At 38.9% G+C, this 25236-nt stretch overlaps 1 protein-coding gene across 2 annotated transcripts; it reads right to left on the reverse strand.

The window, feature by feature from the left end:
* Positions 1-37: 37 nt before the first annotated feature.
* LOC119143673 (suppressor of tumorigenicity 14 protein-like) lies at positions 38-24627 on the reverse strand. 2 transcript variants are annotated; one of them, XM_037378168.1, is made up of 17 exons: positions 24062-24627; positions 23564-23732; positions 22756-22880; positions 21775-21842; positions 20587-20768; positions 20453-20491; positions 19489-19708; positions 16571-16710; positions 15015-15112; positions 13959-14071; positions 12863-12996; positions 8974-9081; positions 7801-7920; positions 6995-7178; positions 6027-6298; positions 4334-4470; positions 38-1732 (listed from the first exon to the last, which is right to left on the reverse strand). In XM_037378168.1, exons 1-17 carry the CDS (start codon positions 24275-24277, stop codon positions 1574-1576), a joined length of 2484 nt encoding a protein of 827 aa, XP_037234065.1. In that variant the 5' UTR covers positions 24278-24627; the 3' UTR covers positions 38-1573. The 2 variants fall into 2 exon arrangements, with proteins under 2 accessions (XP_037234065.1, XP_037234066.1); XM_037378169.1 differs by lacking the exon at positions 38-1732 and having other exon boundaries at positions 4339-4470; positions 6118-6298; positions 24062-24626.
* Positions 24628-25236: the final 609 nt, after the last annotated feature.

Genomic DNA, 25236 nt, shown 5'->3' on the forward strand with positions numbered 1-25236 from the left:
TTTCAGAAGCACAATCAAATGAATAAAACATAGCCACTTGCATTTTTAGTACGTGTTTATTAAAAAGGAAGATGTGAATGACTGACTAGCCATTAAAGATACTAAACCCCCTAAAATACAGGCTTTGAGTATAGCTTATGTAGCGTTTGACACAAGCATCGTGGGGAGGGAAATGCCCAACACCAGTGCAAGAAAGGAAGGAAAATCAGTGTTAGACACAGGAATCTCACTGCATGCAGATTACAGCGCTAGCTCATTCCAGTGTTTTCCCCACACAAATCACATATTTCTGTACTGTAGAACAAAAACGTGTGCTGTGTGGACAGCAATGACTAGTATTCAAATTGCCAGTTTTGGTTTTGGTTGGTTATGGGTTTTTGTGTTATTTTTTTAATGTAAACTAAAAGTGAAAGCTAAACACTTACAAATACTGAGCACAATTTTAAGACCATCTAGACAGATCTTTTATTAAACTGAATACCAGCATTCTTAAGTCCCATAAACAGCTCTGGAAACCTTAAATCATCTAGATTTGGGCTGACTATCTCATCAGGAGATTCTAATTATCAAAGCTAGACTTACTGCTAGGGTTAAAGTAGTATGGCTGTCATTTCATCTTCTACTTTCTTTGAGTCCAAGGACACATCCCACCACATAAGTCCCTTTTCCTTTTATGTTCCTTTCAGTGTAGCATGACCCATGGACAGATAAAAAAAAATAAATCCTGACCCTGAAACTCTGCTTGCTGCAGACCAAAGACATAAGGAAAACCAGTGCAAAACCAGGAGCATGTTAAAAATTCACAAAGTGTGCCAGAGCCAGAGCTGCAGAAATATACTTGTAACATACTCCAAACCCTACAGTTATGCTCAAACTGTAAAGAGAATGTAAGAAAGCACTACAGTTTCCTTTTAATTCCTTAAAACTGAGTATTTCTTCCCTCTTATTTAAACATAATCCCAAAGAACCTAAATGATGCACTTCCAGTTATTTAATGAAAATTTCTTGCACCCTAACATCTGCAAGTTGTGTAACTAGTGTTTTTAGGAAAACACAGGAGACAGCCCGAAAGTTACAGTCCACAAAGGAACAGTTGTTCAGTGGCAACATAATCAGAGAGGGAATTAATCTCAGCTTTTTAGTCTATACCGCTTATACTATTTGTATATTCGAGAAACATGAAATAGTTATTTATGTTTAGAATCCTGTAACATCACTAAGGTAGTATTATGAACAGAGTATAATGGCCATGAATAGCCAGATATGCGTATGTGAAAATGTATATAGATATACAGATAGCAAGGGAGATGGAAGGAAGGGAGAAGATTTGCGGAAGAGAGGTTTGGCTGGGTTTTTGCCTAATCCATTTGATTTAGTTTTAAGACAGTGCTGTTTCTGCTGCTAGGGATAAGGAAGATGAATCCAGTGATAGTTTCTTCACTAAGAAGGTGCATTCCTTCACAAAGAAACAGGCAATGGCATTTTCATGTTATATCAGCAGAGATGAAGATGATAGACTACTGTAGGAAACAGCTTTCACAAGTGAGATGATCTGTGTTTTCTGCTTGGCACATCAGTTTGTGTTCTGACGAATCCAGTCATAAAGTGCCATCACCTTCGTGTAAACACCAGGACGATTGCGCCGGGCACATCCTTCACCCCAGCTTACAATGCCAGCAAGGTACCATCTGTTTCCCTTTCCTGTGCAGGCCAAGGGACCTCCAGAATCTCCCTAAAATGAAAGGGAGTTCAGCCATTAGTGTATGCACCCTCCCACACACAGCACTGTAACCAAGGTTAGGTTATTAAATAAATACCTGCCTCCCTCTTTCTCAAATTACAATTTAATATTAGAATCTTATTTCTGGATAGAACATACCCAGCTAGCTGTCAAATTTATTCAATTTATTTTAACTTACGAAGCAGCATACCAATCAACATAAAGCGATGGCAAGAAGCTTAAAAAATTACTCATTGCTAATGTCCCATTACAGGATTCATAAAGCAACTGATCACAGGCTGATTGAGGAGAGAAAACAGGGATGAAAAGTGGGAATTCTGCTATCATTTGATCATAAGAGTTCTACCTTCAACCTGTGAACAATTTACACTGTGTTATAAGCAGGAACAGAAAGATACCATACGTCCCCAAACAAAAAATAACCCAAAACCAAAAAACCAAACAAGCACAGTTAAATATTATCAGCAGTTTCATAACCAAGATGGTGTCTACATTCACAGAGGGAGAGGAAGAAACAAAGATTAAAGAATGTGCAAATGAGAACTGGGTTCTCAAAGGGAACAGGCAGCTCTGCACAGCAATGTAGAAAAATAAACCTCCCATTTAGCTCAGTGTACAGGATCAGGATGCATTTGGGCTCACAGATGCTTTGTGTCCTTCATTGTTTCATCCTTGTGTGCCTTCTGCGAACAAACCAGTTCACGGAAGCCTGAGCAGTTCTGGAAGCAGCTCATCTCTGCAGCTCTGCCTTATGTCTACAAGGCAGTCGGCAGCCTCCAAGTGGACTCTGGGGTTCGTTTGCTGCCCCCAGTTAGAGCTGAAACGTGGAAGAGGTCAGAAGAAAGCCACGGACTGAGAAAAGCATAACAATAGAAAGCCTTCATCACCCAACCAAGCAAAACTATCAAGAAATAAGAAAAGAAGCCAGAACAGTTCTTCCTGTCTCTCAGGCTGTTGTTATAGTGGCAATTTTGATAATCCGAGAGGCTGATGTCAAAGTGGCTTGAGAAAGGAGGCTACGTAGTCCAGCCAATTACACGACAAGTTCTGAAAGACCAAAGGAACTGTACGCTGGTGGAGAGAGGACAGATCCTAAAAAGAGGAACCAAGATCAAAAAACATTCTAGAGCGATAAGAAAACAGAGTCTAAACGACTAAATGCTTTTTATCTCACTGCAAGTATCACATCCTCTAAAGATGAAAAGAGTCTGGAAACTTCACGTAACTTGTGCAGTGCACACACAGCTTATGTGTCCATGAAGAAACAAATCGGGGCGCCCACAAGTCTGGATCTGTAGTAAAAGTAGTTTCAGGGTGTTATGGGGATTTCCTGAACTGCCAACATCATTCTTCTCAAGCACTGCACAGGAAATCTACTAGTGACAGAAAATCGTGACAAAGATGCCACCCAGACTAAGAACTTAAAAGCCCAGAGGACTCAAACACAGCATATTATATTGGGAAACTGGATTGACCAGTATGGTATATAGCCAAATTGGTTAAAATGTCCATTTAAAGATTCAAGGGCATTTCTTAAGCAACACAGTTTTTGGAGGAACAGCAAGCCTCTAAGCCAACATGTTTTAGCAAAACAATTCCAAGGTCTAAGGTTATAGACAATCTGCACACAAAATTAACAAAAACAATAAGTCACTGAATTAGAACTTTGAGACCGCAGGAAGATCCTGAAGACAGTCTATTGTGTATAAAGAGTTTTGACCTATTATGAGCTATGATCTTAAAAAATTACCCTATTCCATTAAAATAGTAAAATCTATATAATTACACAAAAATTCTGTCGAATTACCACAGTCTAACACCAGTAACAAAATTATCTCCCTTTACACAGTAACTGGTATAATAACCATGTTGGGAATTTTGAAAGTGAATATTCATCATAATAAGTTTGAATACCGATAAAGTAGACAGCTAGTCTAATAACAGGGAAAGAGAAAGAGGGCAGAGTCAAGACAGCTGAAGTACATCCAAACAGTTTTTGATCATGTGTGCAAATAAACTAGGTTGTACAGCTTACGATACCATGATGTAATCAAAACTTGTTATTACATACATTTCAAACTAAAAGGCAATGTCGCAGTTACCAAACCTAGCTTACCTTTGCCCTCTGTATTTCCCTGTAACAATACATTACTCATCACACTTTTGACTTTTTTATTAATCTCACACCCAGACATCAAAAAAAGGAAAAAAAAAAAAAATCGACATGACTAGCAAAAATCAGAGATGGGCCTAACTTTTTTCTTTTTATCCTTACATCTCTGTTCTTTTACGGGAAATGTAATTGTTGAAGAGGAAAGAGAATTCTTTTTGATACATTTTACTCCTTGTCTTTGCAAAGCAGCATTTCTCAAGAGATTCAGAGATTATATATGCCAAATTTACTTCCTTGTTTTGGAGAGCCTTTAACTGCTATGTTAAATTAAGCATACACTCGTGACACCTCGCTATTACTAAAGAAAAAAAAAAACAAACACCTAAACACAACCAAACCACAAACATACCACAACTCTGAACAGTTTTCCAATGAAAGCAAATATTCCTCTATAGTTTTTTCAACAAGTTACACATTACCTGGCATGCATCAACACCACCGTTAAGATTTCCAGCACACAGCATTCGCGATGTGATAAGATCGTCATACAGCTTGTTGCAAACACTTTGGTTAATGATTCTCACTCGAGCTTCCTGCAATGTTTTGGCAAGATGACCTAGAAAAAATTATGAGAATATTGCAGAGGTTATGGCGGCAGAGATTTCTAACAGAGATACTGCTTCTCAAAACAAGAGAGAATTTCACCAAATTCAAAATGTAGCCAGCTGATGATGGGAGAGTAATTCCCTTCTCTTTAATTGCTGCCTGCCCTCAGCTTTTGGAAGCTGTTGTCTACACTACCACCTAGACACAGAGAACCCTATGCACCACCTTTCCATTTCCTTAGTCTTTATCTTTACATTCTGCCAGAAAGTAGTAAAAAAGCCATGCAAATTATGACTCTAATATAGGATTCCACACAGCATGGCCAATTTCGAACAATATTTCAAATTATGATCAAAGATTTTCATTGTTATTTACACTATGGTTGTGCTCCAAACATTGTCCAAGTGCTACTAAATGAAATTTTGACGTTCTTTTCCATCCTCTCACTTCTAGGAAAGGAGCTGAGGAAATAAGCTGAGAGGGGAAAAATAAATAATTTTTAAAAGTCAAACCTGTAAATCACAAGTGGTACAAAGAACTTAATTCTGTACTATAGTATTGGCATAAAGTGTCATTGTGAACTAAGTATCCTCATCATGTTTTGGCCCAACAGTGAACAGAACCTTTTCAATACCTGGATGATTAGAGGAAGTATTGGGTTTTGGCTTGTTTGCTCATTCGGCTCTGAGGGTTGGCTGGGAATGTAACAGGTAAGATAGAAAAATATGGTTTTTTTCACATGCCGTGATGTTAACTTTTAAATATTACCTACATAATTTTGCAAAAAGCAAGACATTGTAAGAAGGCATCAGTTGTAAAGCCATTTATGCTTCAGTAGGCTACTGCATTATTATCTAGATTTAAATCTTTTTTTAAAAAGGCACATAAATTACCATAGCATATGGCTTCTGATCAAACATGAGGAACTAGGTCTCAGCACAACTGTGGGGACCACTGTGATGCTGAGGAGCTGCCTAAGCCCAGGTTTCAGAGCTGGCTCCTGTATGATGCTGAGCCAGGGCCAATATCTCGCGGGCTCCCCCCCACCCCTCTCCAAATCTGCTTTGTTCCTGCCTCCCCACCGCAGCATGTTGCTTCCAGCTGCGCAGAAGCAGAACTCTTCATGGGACATACATGAAATTGCCTTTAAGACAGACAACACAAAAAAATTCCTCCACAGCAGTTCTGCAAATATTGATGTTCATGGTGCCCTGTTGCCAAACACAGCCTTAGAGGCAAATTCTTTCTCTGCAATAGTTGCAAGTTGCTGTTTTCTTTACCTGTAAAGATGAGCCATGAGCATGAAAATGGGTATGCTTTTGTAAATCTATAGTCGTTTGCTTTCCAATAGTCTATGACACCTGAGTACGCATACTGTCACTTATCACCTGCCACCCAAGCAAACCTTCAGAATTCACAGGCTGTAGCTAAGGGGACATTTTCTAGATTTTTACACACCTATTAATTAAACCACAGGTATTTTTTTCTCAAAATTACAAGTATTTCATTGATAGAGTTTAAAACTAAGCCAAACTTGCAAGAAGTATATCCAGGAAATTAACATACTATTTTCTTTTATGGCTCCCCAGCCAGTTACATAGCAGACAGTTCCATAAACAAATACTCTAGAGGTGCTGGGTAAACAAATGGGCTGTACCAGCTCACTGAAGAACACAGGCATTTCCATTTCCAGCAGGGCAATGTCATAGTCTGAGATAGATTGGTCATACTGCGGGTGGACGATAATCCTTTTGATTGATCTCATAGTTACACGATTGCTCCTTTCATTAATAGTATGTAAGCCCATATATGCTCTCCATCCCGAAGGAACGGAGTATCTGTAAAGAAAATGTTTTTAGACTGTCCCATTGGAAAATGATGCAGCAGCAGTTCACTCCATTTTATCTGCTTTTCAGTGATGAGATTCATCAAAACCGAAGCAAATGGAGTAGAATAGCACTTCAGAAGACAGATTCACTATAATCTGCTAAAAAGTTAAGTAATGTTTTTATTTACTGTTTTGAAAATAATAATTTCCTGGGGCTGCAAGACCAATTCCTTGCAATGCACCATGCTTTGGAAGTCAGAAGTGTATCATTAAACTCTTTTTCCTCCTTGCCACACGCAGGAGGCATGTCTTCTCAATTTACACTACCTAAACTGAACATTGGTGAGTTTTACTCTCCACTTATCAGCAAAGAGTCCTTTTCTTGAGAGAAAATGCCATAGCTTCTACTTGGAAAATCCCTTCTAAAAGTGATTCTAAAATTCTAAAAAACTGTCTAAAAAAATAGTATTTACCCTAAATCTAACAAAAAAGTGTGTTTTACCATGCAGGATTCACTGGCAAAATAATTGCTTCAGATACTTAGGACTCTTGAAGCCAGCAGAACACAATATTGAGGGTTCATGTAGTGCTATCATGTTGCAGAGTCAGCCTACCTAGACAAGGAATAGCTGCTGCAGAATTTTGAAAGCACCACTGTAAGGTTATTAAACTGCAGATACTCTACAACAGTATAACGTCTTCTTACCTCACCGAACCAGAATCCAGGAAGCAATGGGCAGCGGATACAAGCCACCTATTGGAAATAACGGATGCGCCACATACGTGGCCATGTGCTCCCATCTGTAAACTTGCTTGCCAAGGCCACTTTCCAGATCTTGCATCTTCACCTCCAACAATTCTATTTTTCTTAAGCTGGTGTCTTCCACAAGCTAATAGAAAAAATTGAATAAAATAGTAACAAAAACCACAAGGTCATTTCATTTTGCTATGCTTAATACATAAACTTTTATCCATGGACCTCAAAGATGTTGGGGAAAAAACCTATTTTCTTACTGTGCAATTGGTAAAAAGGTAAGGGTACTTGCCCATTTTCACTTAATGGGTAGGTCAGGAATAAAGCAATCATTGCCTATCCTCCCTTATAGCTTTCTAAAGGGTTAGTAACTCAAACAGACATTTAAGCACAATACTATGCTGGGGCATTTCCAAAAGTTCGCTTGAATAAAATCTCATATCTTTTCCCTCCTTACATACAGAGCTCTTTGACTGCATTTCTTTCAGCTCAAGCACTAAGATCTACCAGCTTAGCTTGGAAGCGTGCATTGCTTGAAATAAGTCATCATAGACAGAATAGGATCAGTGGACTTAAAATGAATCAAAGCAAAATTCAAGGCAAACATTTTCATACAGATGCTACCAAGAGTTTCATTATTTTTTTTTTTAATTCACATCTGGTTTAATAAATTCTCAATCCAATAATGCTTGACCATAACACAAATTTCTGACTCAGTTTCTCAAGACTCACTAATTTTTAAATAAATGTTACCACACCGCAGTTCATTTCATCAGATCCATCTGCACAGTCTCTTTTCCCATCACACTCAGGATTTGGTTTCAGCAAGCATTTTCCATTGAGGCATTTGTACGCATAAGGGGAGCAGCTTCTGTAGGCTGAGAGAGAAAATAGCATCACATGTTTGGAGCCACGGTTTCAAATTATTAAAAAATACTTGCACATTCCACCTAGTCTGTGAAAGTTGTTCAAAGCTACACATTCCATTCTGCTAGAAGTCATAGTCTGTACTGGTGCAAACTGGTCCCTCTTTGGAGAGGGGACAGAGGGAATGAGAGTTCCACTCTCATTAATGATCACATTCATTTCAGACTCCACAGTCCATGAGGAAAAAGACAGAAGAGCCTTCAGATATCCTCACTACCATCTTATTTAACTCAACTGAGCAAGCTAGGCTCGTGAGATCTGTTTTCACCTTCACCAGGACTATTGGCATTACAAATTATAAATCTTCAAAGTCTGGAAGTCAACCTTTTTAAGTGAAAGCTGAAAAAAATTGATGAAGAGCTTTATACCTCCCCTCCAAGAAATTTTTGGCTAAGGACTATCATAGTTTACTACGTGGCAGTCCTGAGAGAGATCTCCACAATGGGCTTCCACCACTTTCATTCTTATTATCAGTTGCTTACAATGACCTCTAAACAGCATGAGGGGTATTTTTTTTCAACAAACAAGGACATACTTCTGGCTACCTCAAGGACCTAAGATTCAAAGCAAGGCAAAAATTATAAAGCCAAAATGCAGCAAGTCACTGGGGAGACATTAGCAGTACCAGTAAAGTCCATCACCAAAAGACCATGCATGTGGCAAAGGGCAAAAGTCCCAAGGCTATTATGTCTCTCTCCTTTATATTATTTGGTACTGACCTAGCAGCAGTTGGGAAGAAGTGCTTTCTGACAGGATCACCTGCAAGCTATGGTTAGGTCATCTAAATAAAATGACTCTTATCTTGGATTTTGCTTCATTAATTTCTTGTCTAGACTCTCCCAAGAGCTAGTTATATTCTACATGTTTTGTTTTCACTATTATGAAAGTTGTACTTCATGCTATGAAAAAATACTTAGAAATACTGCATTTATCCATTAAAATAAGCATATTTCTACTTCTGCCTTCCATCGTCTTTTGGAAAATAGCTAGGAATATGTACTTACAGCAGTCATTCTCATCACTGTCTTCCCCACAGCTGTCATCATCTTTGCAAGCCTTATGCTGCTGCTTACACTTCCCATCACCACAGTTCAGCTGTTCTGGATTACAGCCTGAAGAAGAAAGGCCTGTAAATGCTTTACAGTCCCACGAGCTGGCTAGCCGCCATGTGCTACACCCCCTGCCAGAGGTCACCTTGATGTTACTGTGAAATCTCTGCCCGATAGTAGTCTACCTTGGCTTTGATAGCCTCCAGTGACAGAGAGGCTTGTTGCATTACCTAACTTGTGCTGCACTCTGACCTTGGAGTACCTTCTGGGTCACTCCTTTTGGCATCCCTTCATTGTTCCCTATCTTTGGTGGGCAGTGCCCAGTTTGGATACAGTACTCTAGCTGAACCCTTCCCACTAGTGACTGGGAAGATCTTTTCAAACTCCTGTCTTACATCCTAGCATGACACTTTAAAAAACAATGAAACACCAAACACACACAGAAAATTTTATGACTTGTTTGGCCCTCAGGTCAGCTTTGAGTCACTATCACCCCCAGGCCATTTTTCAGCAGAAAGGCAACTTACACAATCCACATGCCTATTTGATTACCTATATTCAGATTTCACTCTTATTAAATAAAATATCATTTTCTCCATATACATTCTCCAGCTTGTCAGGATCATTTATAAACACATCCCTCTAAAATACAGCCCTCTTTCTATTGTATAGCACTTTCCCTATTCCATAAACATCTTCTCTAAACCATCATTTAAATCATACATACACAAAAAATCATGACATATTCCATAACAGGTAGTGGCAGAACAATAACAAAATTATCCTTTCCTTTTTGTAATGAGTCATTGGCAATCATTCCCTGAAACAGTTTTCTCTGTTTTTGTTCTCACCATGTTTCCTTTACTTACTGATAAGTTTGTCACACAAGGCAGTGTCGAAGTACAACTTCCCCTGTATTTACCCTCTCACAGCAAAGAACAAAATAAATAAACAAACAAACAAAAAAAAAACAAACTCCATGCCATTTTTAAATACCTTTTCACTGTTCACAAAGAGTTTACTTTGACTACTTGTTGCTTAATTTTATTTTATTTTTGGAAGCTTAACTTGTAAAATTGGTGTAAAATTCTCAGGTTTTCTGTTCTCCCACTCATTAAAGAGATACATTACACAGCTTCTCCTCCAGACTTTCAGATCTTCACCCACATCCTTCATGTGATCTTAAAAATAGCTACCAATATTTTAGAGGTAATCTCAGCCAGCCTTTAAACTTCCTGGAACAAGCTGTTTACAGAAGAACACAAATGTGAAATAATTGCCCTACCACAACCTAATTCATCCCCACCACCTGAGCAGCTTTGCAGCCTTCAGACTGATTGCTTGAAGGAACGCGTTTTCTACCTGCACATCTAAGGACAAGCTAGAAAAATAGGAAATTAATGGCACCAGGAATGTTGTTACAGTCTAAATGCATTAACATAGGACTGCACCATGAAGGAACAGTAAAATGCTATTAAACCCCAAAGCTGGTGTCATTTAAAAACTAAACTGAATGTTAAAAAAGGAAATGTTATTTTACTTGGCATAATCAATGCAAGATTTTTATCAAACTGTCTGAATTACATGGATCAATATTCACCTAAATGGACTGTGAAAATTAAATTCACATTCACTGCCTCGCTCTCAGGGTAGAAAGTGATTTAGCACAGATACATAATTACTACCGATAGTGAACACCTCTTCAGTTTGTTAAGGTAATGTATTTTACACAGGAGCATCTAAGAAGGGCTGGGGGGTGGGGGAGGTGGAATGAAAAAATGTTAAAACTAGTTCTCTTTAGTACTAGAAATACAAATTTCCTGACATTAAAATGTTGCAGAAATTCACCTCTGTACTACTACAGTCCAACTTCATGTCTGATGTGAATAAGTGCTTTATCAAACACTTTTCAAATTTAGCAAACTAATTATGAAACAGCCTGTCACCAAGTATTTCTTTCACTTTAGCTAACAACTAGTATTGATGCTAAGGTGTGTCTTTGCAACATATAAAAAATGTTTGTTCTCCTCTACTTTTTCAGATGTGCCAGCAAAAAACCCAAACCAATATCAACCAAACAAAAAAACCCAAAAAAAGGTAATGTATGGAAGAATAAGAAGCTAAAAGCTCCTCTTTCTGTCCAGGTCAAGCCAACTTAAACTTTTTCCCCTCTAGCAGCACATGCAAATTAACAGTTAAATCAGATTGAAGGAGCAAGCACGTTTGTCCCACATTTCTTTAATCACTTCCAATCTAAAGTCATTTAGTCCTCTTCACTGCCTTGCATGTGATGCCAGGGGGAGGCACATGCTATGCAGCCAGCCTAGCTTGGAGCAGGAGTCTCCCTGTGTTCTATTCACCATTCCCTGAAGTTATTCAGGTCATGCTTTCCAGGTCAGATCAGAGCAGCACCTGTGATTTTTAATAAGCATGCTTTCATAGGCTCCCAACAATGACAAGAAGCCCACCAAGAAGGTAGGTGACTGCAGGTACAGAGAAAATTAAATTTATTAAGTTTTTTCCCCCTCCCTCTTACTATTGCTACAGGCAAGGCTGTAGTGGAAGACCAGTGCTCTCAATCCGCGCTGCTCTCTCAGATAGCCTCCACAAATGTCTTTACTGCATCGACTTGATACTGACATCACAGTTAATCTACCCCTCCTGGTGAGTCTTAATAAGATTCCTTAAAATTGTGACTAAGGATTGATTACGTGACTTTGAGCCATCTGCTTGCTGCCTCAGTGCTAGAAACAGAGCAGAGCACGCAGAAAGTGAAGACTTGTGCACGCGATAAAGACTGGGGATTTTTTCTGTTAAAAAGTATTTTGGGGCTTTGGCTTGTCTCTGAACTGGTTTTGAGGCAGTAACCAGAGTAACCATAGAACACAGCAGAGTGTGTGACTTTTTTCGGTAGAAAGAGACACATGTGGGTGGAAGAAGAAATTCCTGAAGATGTCTGAGTCCTATAGAATGGCTGACCACAAAGTCTGCCACTTATTTCTCATGAAAGGCATGAAGCAAGAATCTGTGCCAGAGACCTCATAAACACTTTAAGTCAGCAAGGAACAGTACTACACTCAGTCAAGCACGGTGAGGATCTGAAGAGGTTTCACAACTGAACTCATCTCTTGAAATCACACAGAATTTTAGCTACCTAGATATTCACTGGGTAAAGGCAAGGGGAGGCATTTACAAACCATGTATCGCAGATGTATCTTTTTTAAGGATTATCACCAGTAAATACGTGTATCCCCTGAAAATCTGTGTTCCACCCTTTGGAAGCCCTCCCAAAATCTAACACTGATCCAGAAGTGCATAGAATGGGAAGTCAGGAAAGGGGCTCTAAGAAACCCAGCCATATTTCTGCAACACTTGCGAGCAAGGGGTCCTTACTGACTCCTAGTGAAAACTTCAATGGTGTGTCTAAACCTGGAAGCTGATCCAGACCACGCTGAGTTGTGATTTTAAAAAGACGACTGATTATTCATGGTTAAGTCCTGTTGGCAAAAGTGTTATGCCTAGAGGCTCTCTGCCATACTACTTTCATGTTGCAGCTTGGCTATTTTAAGATGTTAGCAAAATGTCAAATAATTAGATCTGCAGAAATTGGGAATTTTTACTTTTATTTACAGAAGTGTTGTTAGAAGTTAGCAAATAAGTACTAGCTTCTAAAAGTATCTTTTATCTAATTTTGTACATCTATTTGTTCAATTAAATACATAATAACATTTTAAACATTAGTCTCTTGTCCTTAGGTTAATTAAAAAAGTACGTGGTTGGTCTGTCAAGCATGGCTTATTGAAGATTTCTCCTAAGAAATTAAAGTATGTACTTATGCACTTACGGTCTGTGTGACTGAAGGCTTTGTATTCAATATAAAAGCCTCTGTGGGTGACCAGTTCATCGGAATGGAAGCTGATGGCAACAGAATAGCCATATTCTCTGTTTCTGTTGTTTTCTGAAAGAGCTTTACAGTATCTAGCAAGGCAAAAGTGAGAATAATTAATTTCTAACCAAACTGATAATTACCATCCAGCTACCTCTCCTTCTACTGAGAGGTACCAATGCCAAAAATCTTTAAAACAGTACAATAAAGATCAGGATTTATTTTTTTTTTTTTTTTAGGGTTAATAACAGCCCAACAGAAATGTTAGCCTATTTCTAAAGGCCTTCTACTCCACAACTTTTCTGGGAATAGCAGACTTTGAAACAAAATACAGCAAGATAATGGATGGCAGATTCTACCTCATAAATACAGCCAGCTTCTAAGCATGCTTGATTTCAGATTTCCCATTTAAACCTGCAAATCCCAAGCCCACCAATGGAATCATACAGCCAAATCCAACAGTTGTTTCTTGTTTCAGTACAGTCCTTCCAAGAGACAAATTATTCTGAGTGCTGTTTTTTGGGAGGTTTGATTGATTTGGTTGGTTGGTTAGGGTTTTGGTTGTTGGGGTTTTTTGGTTGTTTTGTTGTTGGGGTTTTTTGGGGGGTGGGCAGTGGTGTTTGTTTTAAGCACATACATTGCAATTTTTCTTATTTACAGAAAACAATTAAATCACTGAAAATTAAGTAGTATAGAAAATGAAACTTCACATGACATGAGCTCTTCCCCCATGTCAAGACCATTGCCAGGAATTTACAGTTCAGCTGCAGCTGCATAAAGTCCTGCAGTTTACTATGTCATTGCTCTTAAGGAGAACAACAAAGTAATTGCCTAACAGGGTAGGAAAACCAGGATGCTTTAATTAATGTAATGACAAATGTTCAGGGCAGGATTAAAAACATTACCCTACTGAAATTCAGTGGAAGCATGCCAATTTTTGTTGAAATGTATCTTTCTGCACTGGAAGTGGCAAGACATTTTTTCTTAAGTACAGTATGTTGTGCAGAACACTGAAATGCAAATTAACATGCCTGAAAATAGTGTATTTACTCACCTAACCCCATCGATTTCTAACCAGTCTTTATCACATTTACTGGACCCTGGAGACTTCTCTTGGATTTGTATTATAAGGATTTTTAATGAGAGCTTGTAACCAGGCAATGGTGCCTAAAAATCAAAGGATAAATATCCTGACACACATATCTACAGAAGGAATTGGCCTGTGCTTCTAAGATGCTAATCTTGTTTTACTTATTATCAGGCTAAAACCACTGCATGTTTTATTATGCAAATCGGCACCTTGAAGAACTAAAAGACTTTGACTAGGCTGTGCCAGATAAAGGAGTGTAAGCCTGCCTGGAGCCAGCACAAAGCCCTGTACCTGAGGTTCACGCTATGTTTGTACTGCCACGTGTTTCAGCTGGTCAGATAAGAGATTTAAGGTATCTATGGCAGCTGGTCACTCAACTGCACTAGCTATGATCTCTGTGTTTTAGGAAGCCTTTTTCTTCCCTTTCCTGCACATAGATGAGAGTTTTGTGCTACAAGCTGCTAATAATTTTCATTGAGCAGGTGAAAGGTGGAGATTGTTACCAACTCATAGATATGAAGAGCATCCTTTTCAAGGGAAAGTCAAAAAAGGTGGTTAAATGCTTAATGGAGCAACAGATAAACACATCGGGAAGTCTGTGAAAATCATAAGCAGATTAATCCTGCCAAAGGATTTGGAGCCGGAGAGGGTCCTGTTTCTACAGAATTCATGGAAATACAGTGTGGTACATCATATGAGGCAAGATTTACATGACTTTTTTCTTTTTGACATAGAAACAAAGCCCTGACCATTAGCAATTTTCTCTTGCTGCTAGGAGTTGTCATCTTACTCATCACTTTGTTTCTTTCATGGATAATAAACTTTTGGATGCTGGCAATGTTTCCATCCCATAACTGGCACTTGTACATAGGACAGAAAAGAAATGGGTGCCTGAGAAGTCATCAGGTGCAGTGGTCTTAGTGTTTCCTTCCATTTTGCCCACATCAAAAGCCATTTCTCCCAACATCTATATCACATAAAGCAAAGTCACCACTGCTCAGAAGAGTTCCCAGCACTTACTCTGATGATCCAGCTGCAGTCAATGTTTGGTGGGTAGTAACTTGGGTAATAAGGGGAACTCAGTGTCCCGTTCCAGGAGATAAAATGACCACCACACACTGGGAGAGAAATATATCAGCAAGGAACACAGTTATCTCAGCTGGGCTAAAGGGCATAGCTACTCCACTTGCTAGAACCCTTCCCCATGTACAGTTAGAAGAATGGGTTGTAACAGTATTAAGCTCATGTTTTGCCCGTATTAACAGAAAAATCATGCAACTTCCACTTCCCCATCAGACTGAATTTCTCTTATTTTTGGACCAAATTACAATTAAGGATAAATACAAAGCGCCTCTAACTGAAGGTGTTTTTTTTTAAAAAAAAACCCAAACGTTCTTTTGTGGTAAGTGGAAGAAGCAATTAAATGTGGACACAACAAACCTCGCCCTTCCAATTTACTTCTGACTTTTCTGTAAACATTTTCAAACATTAAAAAGCAATCAGCTCAATGAACTGAAACCTCTAATGTCATGTAAAGCAGGAAGTTTGTGTATCAGTTCTCAGTCTGAAAATTCATGCCACATTTGAACAGTACCTTTGAGGTTTTATTTTCTACCAAGAACTCTGCTAGATATACAGTCCTTAATCTTTTGGTTCCCTTTTGGTAACATAGTAAATGCAAATTGTGTATACTAGAAATAAAAAAAAAATATTAAAATAGTAAAATTTTGTGGCAGAAAGTGGGCTATACATCATTTGGAGTGCCCATCTTCAGAACAATGAAGCAATTCCAATTTGTAATGTGCGCAGGATGAGCATTTGCCTAAGCAGCACCCACAGAGACATAAGCCAAAATGTGTAAGCTTTGGAGAAGTTTATTCCCTATTTGTTCCACAAGCTAAAAAATAGTTACTCACTTAATTGTCAAAATTCTTTCACTTAGACCTTACCAAACGTGGCTAAACTTTCACTTGTGAAGCCCCTATATCTTCTGTAAAATACTACAGTTTATTGTTATCAAGAATATTTCACTAATCACCCAGAACTGCAAAATTCATAGTAGTCCATAGGTTTGGAATATACTTCTTGGGTTTACACTTTTTCTTACACAGTTAACTACACTGAACAGTGTTTTCAGAAAAGGATCAAAGACTTATTAGAAGTGTTTGCTCTTGTTTTCCATTTTCATTAAACACAGATTCCTCAGGCTGGGGATAGATGGCCAAAACTGCTCTGTTACTGGGGCTGTCTAGCTTTGCCCAGCCGTACAGTGCCTGTAGTGCTACCTGGCTGGCTGCTCTGCTACCATTCCTCAGCATTACCTATGTAGTAAGAGTAATGTCTGGGAAGTATGGCTTGGGTAGCAGTCAAGAAGACAAAAAGTCTCCCAGACCATTCTTTATTCTGTGTTCAGTTCTCAGACTTTTTATTTAAGTGGATTGGAATGACAATTCCCTGACTTACATGCCGGCATTCCCTCTCCCCAGATTCATTCAGGCAATATCAACTGGTTTTTTAGAGGCAACAACAGGAATAAGTGTGCTTACATCAGATGCTTGTTTCTATTAATTACTTACTGATTTTAGGAATGGCTTGAAAATGAGCTTTTAATATGCTGCTTTCTTCTCTTCGGTCCAGTGAGAAGGTAAGCAACATCACATTACTTGATGAAGTTAAACGTACCACAGGAGGAATCCAGGCCCCAGGTCCACACCACCTGAAATATTACCAAAATTGCATAAAGAAACCTAAAACGTTTCCCACGTTCCAGTCATTTTTGCCGAGAAACTGGGCAGAAGTACCACTGATCTGATCATCTGTGAGTCAGGAGTATTCCCCTGGCTACCACTTCCCTTTCATTCTTCCCCCCAATGGATGCTAGAGAAGGCACTAGAGTTTCCCAGCCTTGCGGCTCAGTCACTCAGGGGGACCATCACAGGTGTTCTTGCCTGCCAGGTGCCCTGGAGTTTTCAGACCTGTAGAAGCATCAGTAACAGATTATGCTACTTCAGTAATGATAGTGGCACTGAGAAGTAATGGGCAGCACTGAGAAATAATGGGCAGCACTGAAAAGGCAATGAATGCCAGTGCAGCAGTGTTGAGCAGCGTCTATGCAACAGATAACAAGCCCAAAGCATTTCTTATCTGTTAACATTCAGCTTGGTTTCATGTCTCAAAAACTGTCACACAAGATGTGAAGCACCATGCATGGCAACTACTTCTTCTTATTGTTCTTTTGTTTAAATAATGATGAGTTAATTTATATCCCGAGCTTGCAAACTTACTCCACTTTTATTTTGAAAAGTCTTCTTTCATGCATCTTGCACATACTCATACTTGCATCTGTAAATTCACTTTTATATTTATTCCATTTTGAAATCCACAGCATATTTTGGATTTCTTTTCATTAATTTACAAATCTGCATGTGAAAAATTTCTAACAGGTTTTTTTTTCTATGCATAGCAAATGAAAGCAATAGAGATTAGACCTCACAGTAACAGACTATTTCCATCACAGCCCTACATCAAGTTCTTAGATATCAGTGAAATCCAGAATGGCAGCATTAAAATAAAATTTTTGAACCTTAAACCAAAAGTAGTCTTCTGTTTTAGCAGGGTATTTCCTGCTCCCATTTTGTATGAGACTCTATAGGGTGGATCTGCAATGTACCTCCCTTTTGCAGACATTATTAATTCCTTTTTTTTCATAATACTTACCAAATCCCTTATAAAATGAACAATCTGAGTCCCCTCTGCACTGCCATGTGGAAATGTTTTAGCATCTTGATCTCTGACCCAGTTGATATCCTGGCTTATCTTCTAGCTGTACCTTTTGTCCCAGCACCATCAGAACAGCAAGGCAAGCACATACGAGAAGAGCTGTTCATGAGACACCTACTTTTGCAGTAAACCTCACAATCTCAGCTCACTCTTAATATTTGTCACTGAACACCTGTATTACTGCAGTTTACAGAAACTGATGAGAATCATTTCAGTCACTACGTGTGATCCTAGACCTGAACATCAGGGAATCATGGCTATAATGCAGTAATTCCGGGCTGTCATGGATATTGGAGATATTATTATTAGTTCTACTGCATGTGTCCCAAGTATGTAAAGAGCTGGTTCTAGCTTAAGTAGAAAACTAATAAGCATTATTCAAAACCACACATTTGAGAGGGTGGCAATAAAGGTAACCCCAAAAAGTCAACTTTTCTGGAGGTACCATCAGGCTTTTAATGTAATTTCAGTCACCAAATTCTGTTCTGGCTCTTCGACAGATAGACATCAATGCATATTTTTGAAGTTTCCGTCTTACAGCTTATTGCATCAGTGTTCTCTGAATCTGTTATATCATACACCTGTGTTGGTTTTACTAGCTTCCAGGTGCTTTCATGCCTACTCTACATTTCTGGTTCCTAAAAATCTGAACCATTGCTAAAAATACACAGTGGAGTAACAGGCCCAGCAATAACCCATAATCAACAGCAGAGCAGATGCATGAAGGGGATTCTTCATGCTATGCTACAGTCTGAGACTAATTCCTTACAAAAACCCTGCGTTCGCTCCGTGCCTGGCCTTCTGACAGTCTCACAATGGCAAATTCTTTTGTGTCGTGTTGCATAAGGAGAGAAATAAGTCTGTTAATAGAGCTGAAGAGGACCACCCCTTCACAGGTTAAACCCCTACTGAATCTGCATGCTCAAGCTAGCTTCCTCCTGAAATTTCTATAAAATAAAAATCCCCCCTTGAAATAATCCATCCTCAGATTCTAAAACCTGTTTGTTTATTTTGTTAATGAAGACAGGTTCATGGTAGATAACATGTCCAAACGTGAAATTTGACTCTGGAGCGTGGGAGCAGTGTGGCCACTGAAGGTTAAATATCATCTGATCTCACTTATGCAAATGGACTACACAGGGGCTCTGAGGACAGAGCCTTCCATAAACACAACACCCCTGTTATGAACATATTCAGGAGAGAGAACCCCTGCTCTAAAACATGTTTTTTTTCTAAAAATAATAGAATACAATACTCTAAAAAAATAATTAAGTCTGTATCTTTTTGAGTTGTGACAGTAATTGTATGAAATCAAAACCATTAAAAAATAGTCATGATGTAGAGCAAAACCCACAGGAATTTATAACGGGCTTCCCAGGGAAGTGGTCCACCAAGTGGCACCAAGCCTGTCAGAATTCAAGAACCATCTGGACAATGCTCTTAGTCACACGGTTTAGTTTTAGGTAGCCTGTGAGGAGCAGCGAGCTGGACTCAATGATCCTTATGGGTCCCTTCCAACTCCAGATATTCTATGACTCTAATTCATTGCAGAGGCAGATAATATGGAAGATCCTTTTATTGCCTTACACAAGATTTTTAATTAAGTTTATTTGGAGTCTTGTATTTTTGGAACCTGTTTAATATCAATTTGATATTGCTACAGTTTCAGAGAGTTTCCAGCTCAACAAAACATCTTTGCTCTGTACTGTCATACCTTGTAATGATCTTGTTCTGCAGAGGAAGAAGGAAATCATATGCTGACAGGTGGTGTGATGCACAGCTTTCTGGGGTGACACCATGCACAGTGATAACTACCAGTCTCACCACATAGTTAGAAGGAACTCGCAGCCTCCATTGATAAAAAGTCTTTTTGGGATTCATCAGAGTTAAAGTCCTGTTGTCACCTGGCTTGGCATACAGGTCAAAGGATACCGCTATACAAAAGAAGCTAGATCAGTGACTGAAAGATTGTTAAGCTGAAAGATAAATTGTTGGGTAAAATTTCCAAAGAGGTGGTAACAATTGCCTACCTGCACTTCTTGACTACTCTACTCACTTTTTCCCCCCTTACCTTTACAACCCTTTTCCCTACCAGGCTGCATCACCTTCTTCTCTGGCCAAGGAAGGACAATGCCTCACTACCACCAGCTCATGGCACGCTCAGCAAGCAGGGGGGAACTCGGCTGCAACTGCTACCATCTCTGCTTGAAACCCACTGCTTCCTTTGCCTTTTTCTCTTCCCCCCTCTCCACACAGTTACAACACTAAGTACATGAAGTCAGTCTCAAGGCGTCCTTGATATGAAGAAACAAAGCAAAGCAAATTAAAGCTCTGCAGTCTTTGATCACCAACTATGAATAACCAAGATTATCTAGTCACAAGGCAAATAAATTGTGTATAATTTTGTATAGTAGCTTTTTAAAGGATGCCAAGAAAAGGACCCACATTGCAATTCAGTGGGAACTATTAGATTTCAACCGTTCTAGTTAGAACATCAAAATAAAAGCTGTGAAGTATTTTCATTCCAGACTTTATTTGGAGCACAGGCCAGGGAAATCCCTAGTCTGGTTTGGTTCCTAGGCCCTACAGATGTAAGAACAACAGGGAAACTGCCCTTTTCCTGTTACATGATTTCCCCTCCCCCAAAAAAAGTGATATTGAGATTGAAGCATAATCACCTGATTTTAGCATCACATCATATTCTGTTGAATCTGAAACTGAAATTTAATAATGTCAGCCACACAAGCTAAAGACACAAACTGGAGACAGAAAAATAGACAGAATAGCTATTAAATGACAGGTACATCGTTACCAAAAAGCTCTATTGCAACAAGATCAAAATTTTCCTCCCCAGAAGAACTGAACATATGAGCTGCTTGTTTACTACTGATTCCTTTCTGTTCCACTGAGGTTAATTTTTTAAGAGAAGCAACCATATCTTGTGGTGCCCAGAATGTATTCCAGTAGTAAGCTCGAAGTCCAGACTCTCCTTCACTGTGAAGGGAAAAAAAATATACATCATAAATACACCTGAATTAGTATTTTGGACAGAATTTCCACTGGTCTGCAGTTTCGGCTTGCACACTTTCATAGCCAGTTGAACGGCTGCATGAAGAGTTGCAGCTGAACATGGTGGCAAAAAGCTCTCCTGTTTAATGATTGTTTTCTCTATACAGTAGAAAAACCTTGAAAATACCTTCCTTAAACAGTTACACATTGAGACTAAAAATTATACCTCTCAGAAAATCCTTGCCATAATTTTTAGGGAATTGGATGTTTCCATCCCTGCTGTATAATTATACACTTTTAAGATCATATTACAGCTCCAGACACATTTTTCTCAATAGTTTTTAACTGAGACTAGGGCCATATGACAATATAATTTTATGCCCACAATTTGATATGACGTTTCACAGAATTCTTGTTGAAACAAGCAATATGTATATGCACATTTACAAACTATTAAGTGATTCAAAGAGACCGCCTATCACGCTCCTCTGTTCAAAATGGCCTAAGGAGTGACCTTTCAGAAGTTTTCAGAGACTACCAAGACAGTAGTAGCCATCTGCTCAATGTATTTATATTTCTCACCAGGAGCTCAAGTAGAGTGCCCTGCCCAAAATTATACCTTTAATTTTTGTTTTGAGCCGTTAAAAAGGAACTTCATTTATATAGACAAAACCAAAATAAGATTCTGCAAGCGGTAGAGGTAAAACCTGCTGAACTGTGATTTCAAAAATCAAAAGTAGATGAATAGACTACAAAACAATCCATGAACCAAGGAACAATTAATCAGACTTCATTTCTCTCACTGGTTCTACAGGGCAAGACAGATGATACACTATTAGCTTACATACTTAAGTGCATTTCTGTGTTCTTCATGCTCTGTTATAGAGAGCTGCATGTTCTTCCAGGTAGCTAACATAAAATTAACTAAAAAAGGTAAGACAAATACAACTGAATATCTCAAATTTGTATTATATGCCGGAACAGTACCTACCTGAAAGCAGCCACTACAGACTTCAGGTAGTACTTTCCCAAGGACAAAGACTGATATGTTTCTGCAAACTGACAGTGAAATAATGATAAAAGAAAATATAAAGTGTTACATTTTAGCATCAATACCATCTCTTATACTATGAAGTATTTACCTTTTTCTTCCTTTCTTCTTCACCACCCACTCATATTACAAGCACTATCCATCCATATTTTCACAAAATACATCAAATAGGGATCATAAATGTGCATTCATTTCCACTCACACGCACACACAAAATTACTTCTAAGTCACATCACATTTCAAGACCATTGAGATAACTCTCGGTAATTAGCCATGAAACAGAAGCCTTTATGAATACTGTTATATTTTTGTTCCAATCTTTATATTTCTGGCATATAATCAGGACATGAGCAACTTGTGTTGGCTGTGCACAAAGCAGCTTTGAGACACCAGATTAGCTCTTTTGGGAAATACAGGCTAACAGAGAACTGCTTTGTGTTTAAGAGTGCTGTTCACATGCACCCAGGAAACAGTACTGATCTCACAAATGAGAATTCACATAAGAAGTGCAAGAAAGCAAGCATTGTTGTGGGGGATAAGGGAAAACAAGTCAAAACAAAAAGTTAAGCATTGAATTGGAACTATAATTAAAAAAAAAAATCAAAGAGAAAGATGTAGCAAGGAAGAGTGTTTGAGTAAAATGAAACAAAACACACTTCAAATTCCTTTAAGAAAAATAATTTGTCCATAACCTTGAAACCCCCAGATTCATTACCTAGAAAATGCTGACCTTACTATGAGACACACAGCCCCACCTGTCTAGCTATATTCCTAAAGCTGTACACTGCCAAGGCACCTGCTAGCTTTAAACTTACTGTTTTGAAGGAAAAAAAGATTGTAACTAACTGGAATCTTCTCCTCATTCTGAGTCTGACTATGTAATAATTCTTAAATTATTGCTATACTTAGGTGGGAACTTACGTAATTTTCGATTGCTTCTGCTTGCAGGAGGAATTTCTGTGACCTGGGATCATTGAAGTCATTTGTATAAGTCAAATTAGGAATTTCTACACTTCCTCCAATATAAATAAAACAGAAAGCTGGAGCTGGGGGGGGGGGGGGGGGGGGAGGGGGGGGAAAGGATAAAAAAAAATTAGCACACCTAATAACATTACAGAAAAGCTTCTGGAACGAGAAGCTTGCAGAAGCATGTATTGTTCTTGGCATCTATAGGTATTAGTTGTTAAAAGAAACATGCAGGAAGCGACAGCGCGCTGAGTCCGTCCCATTGACAGAGCAATGCCCAGAAGGGAAGGACTGAGCTACCGGTTCAGACAGGCATTTCTACTAGGAAGCTTTAATTGTTAAACTTCCCTTTTTTTGTAGCGCTATCCTCCTGAAGAGGTACGGTTTTAACAGCTATGTGTTGAGGTCTGGGTAGATGCATGCATAGGTTGGATACACATTCTGTTTTGAAAAAGCGAACAGAATATAGACAGCTAAATCCTATACGCTCTTGGTAGAGATGACAGTTATAACGATGATGATATTCACAAGCAGAGACAAAAAAATTTAGAGATAAAATATATGCCTTCATTATTCTTGTGCAACTACCAACTGCTAATTATTGTGCACTTTGTTGCTTTAACGAAGACGTTAAGGAGAAGGGAAGGTCAGTAGTTTAGACACGCATTACGTGCTTAGCTGCCTAGTGCAGAGCTTTTTGTACTAAACATTCACAGTGCAAAATACCCATCCCACCCAGACCATACTGGGGAGGAACACTTACAGAATGAATAGTGCAGGACTAGCACGGTTACTGTAACTGCTAAAGAAACTATAGGTAATACTCCTAGAAGCCATCTTCTCCAGAAACACAACCTCATCCATTTGAAGAAACAGTACTTCTGACACAAGCCTTCTTGGTAGGATGGGCAGTAGTGAATATTTGGACTTTCCTAGAGAAAGACATGAGAAAGCATCAATTAGTAAAACAACAAGAGAAGAACTATTGTACTGTACTTTAGTATTTTTAGCCTTTCAGTTTTTAAAGAGGTTTAAACGGAGATAATATCTTCCGTGCTACCAATTGTGTCACACACAAACCCCACGTTTCTTGTCTGCCTGTTTGTGGCATGAATTTCAAACTGTGTAAGTGGGGGGAAAAATTGTTATCGCTTTGGTTAAGAGCAGTTTGTATACAAAGAACAGAGGTCAATACACACCAAAGTGGGCAGAGAGATCATTTACTGTGTTCCTACTGTAAAGCTTAGCTGGCGTCTCTTACCTGCCCTGCAGTCTGCTCAGAGTCGTACGGAGCTGGTATGCTGTACACAGAAACCCGGCTGGAGGGGAAAGCCTGTTTCATGACGCCTTGACAAATGCCTTTTGACAAACCTAATAACAAATTCCTAAATTCACTTATTTTTTTAAACATAACCCAGAAGAGCGTGCTGTTCTCCCTGCCATGCACACCAGGCTTCTCTCCTGTCGCCTTTGCCATACTGCTTGAAGCTGGAGCCAGCTGATCTGCAATCAAAGAAGGTGGGGAGGAAAAGTTACCATCACTGTAACTCTTTGTTTTCCTAACTGGCTAAGTAGGATATGGATCTCATCATTTGAGAACAGATCAGTTACTTCTTTCAGAAATACAAGAGTAGGAAATAATTTACAATACAATGCAAAGGACGTGCAAGCAATTTACAGGTAAAAAGTCTCAGAGCAAGGTAAATGAGGCAACTTCTAATGAACACCTGGTGGAATCCACAGAAATATTTCTGAGAAAAATGTGCAGCTCCACAGACCACCTGAGTTTTCCAGCTTCAAGCCCTGGTACCACAGAATAAATGTAATTGCAAAGCAAGTCATGTTGATGTTTCCTATTTGAAATCAGAAACAGTTCTAAGTGAGCAAACCAACAAGTTCAGGGTATTCTGCACGTAAAAGAGGAAAATCAAGGATGTGTGTGGGAAAATAACATCTTTTATACATGTTGAGGGAAAGAGAAAGCACAAAATCAAAACCTAGAAAAACAAAACAGGCCCAAGAAACCTCAGCCCCAGAAAATAAAAAGGGAACAACCCAACCCCAACACAGACCTCACTGAGAATACAAAAGGGATTAACTGGAAGGCAATCCTCACAGCTCAGGAATGCAGACTACAACTGTAGACAGGCTGCTTTGTTCTATTTTTTTTCAACAACCTCTCTCTGCTACCCACACAGCCTGCTGACGGACTGATACTTTGCCCCTTCCTTCCTGGAAAAGAAACCCACAGAAAAAGCCTAGAAGAAACCAAAACCTCTCTTGCATCATCTCTAAAAATTGTACCAGGACCTTTTAAAAGTTAAATATATATCCAGAGAACCCAATCCCATAGCAATGCCTCTCAGAGGGTAGAAGCATCCCTTTTATTTGGGCAAGGACAAGATCATTGCAATAACACACACAACCATGTTTACT

Source organism: Falco rusticolus, chromosome 2, assembly GCF_015220075.1.
Source record: "Falco rusticolus isolate bFalRus1 chromosome 2, bFalRus1.pri, whole genome shotgun sequence".
Taxonomy (NCBI): Eukaryota; Metazoa; Chordata; class Aves; order Falconiformes; family Falconidae; genus Falco; species Falco rusticolus.

What these genes read in the sequence shown, in the direction of transcription:
- LOC119143673 (XM_037378168.1), bottom strand. Translation starts at nt 24,277, where the DNA reads ATGGCAAAGGCGACAGGAGAGAAGCCTGGTGTGCATGGCAGGGAGAAC. An exon ending in CAGAACAAGATCATTACAAG is followed by an intron (nt 16,711 to 19,488) that starts GTATGACAGTAC and finishes GTAATATTTCAG; the next exon opens with GTGGTGTGGACCTGGGGCCT. An exon ending in GTGGTGTTGATGCATGCCAG is followed by an intron (nt 1,733 to 4,333) that starts GTAATGTGTAAC and finishes CTTTCATTTTAG; the next exon opens with GGAGATTCTGGAGGTCCCTT.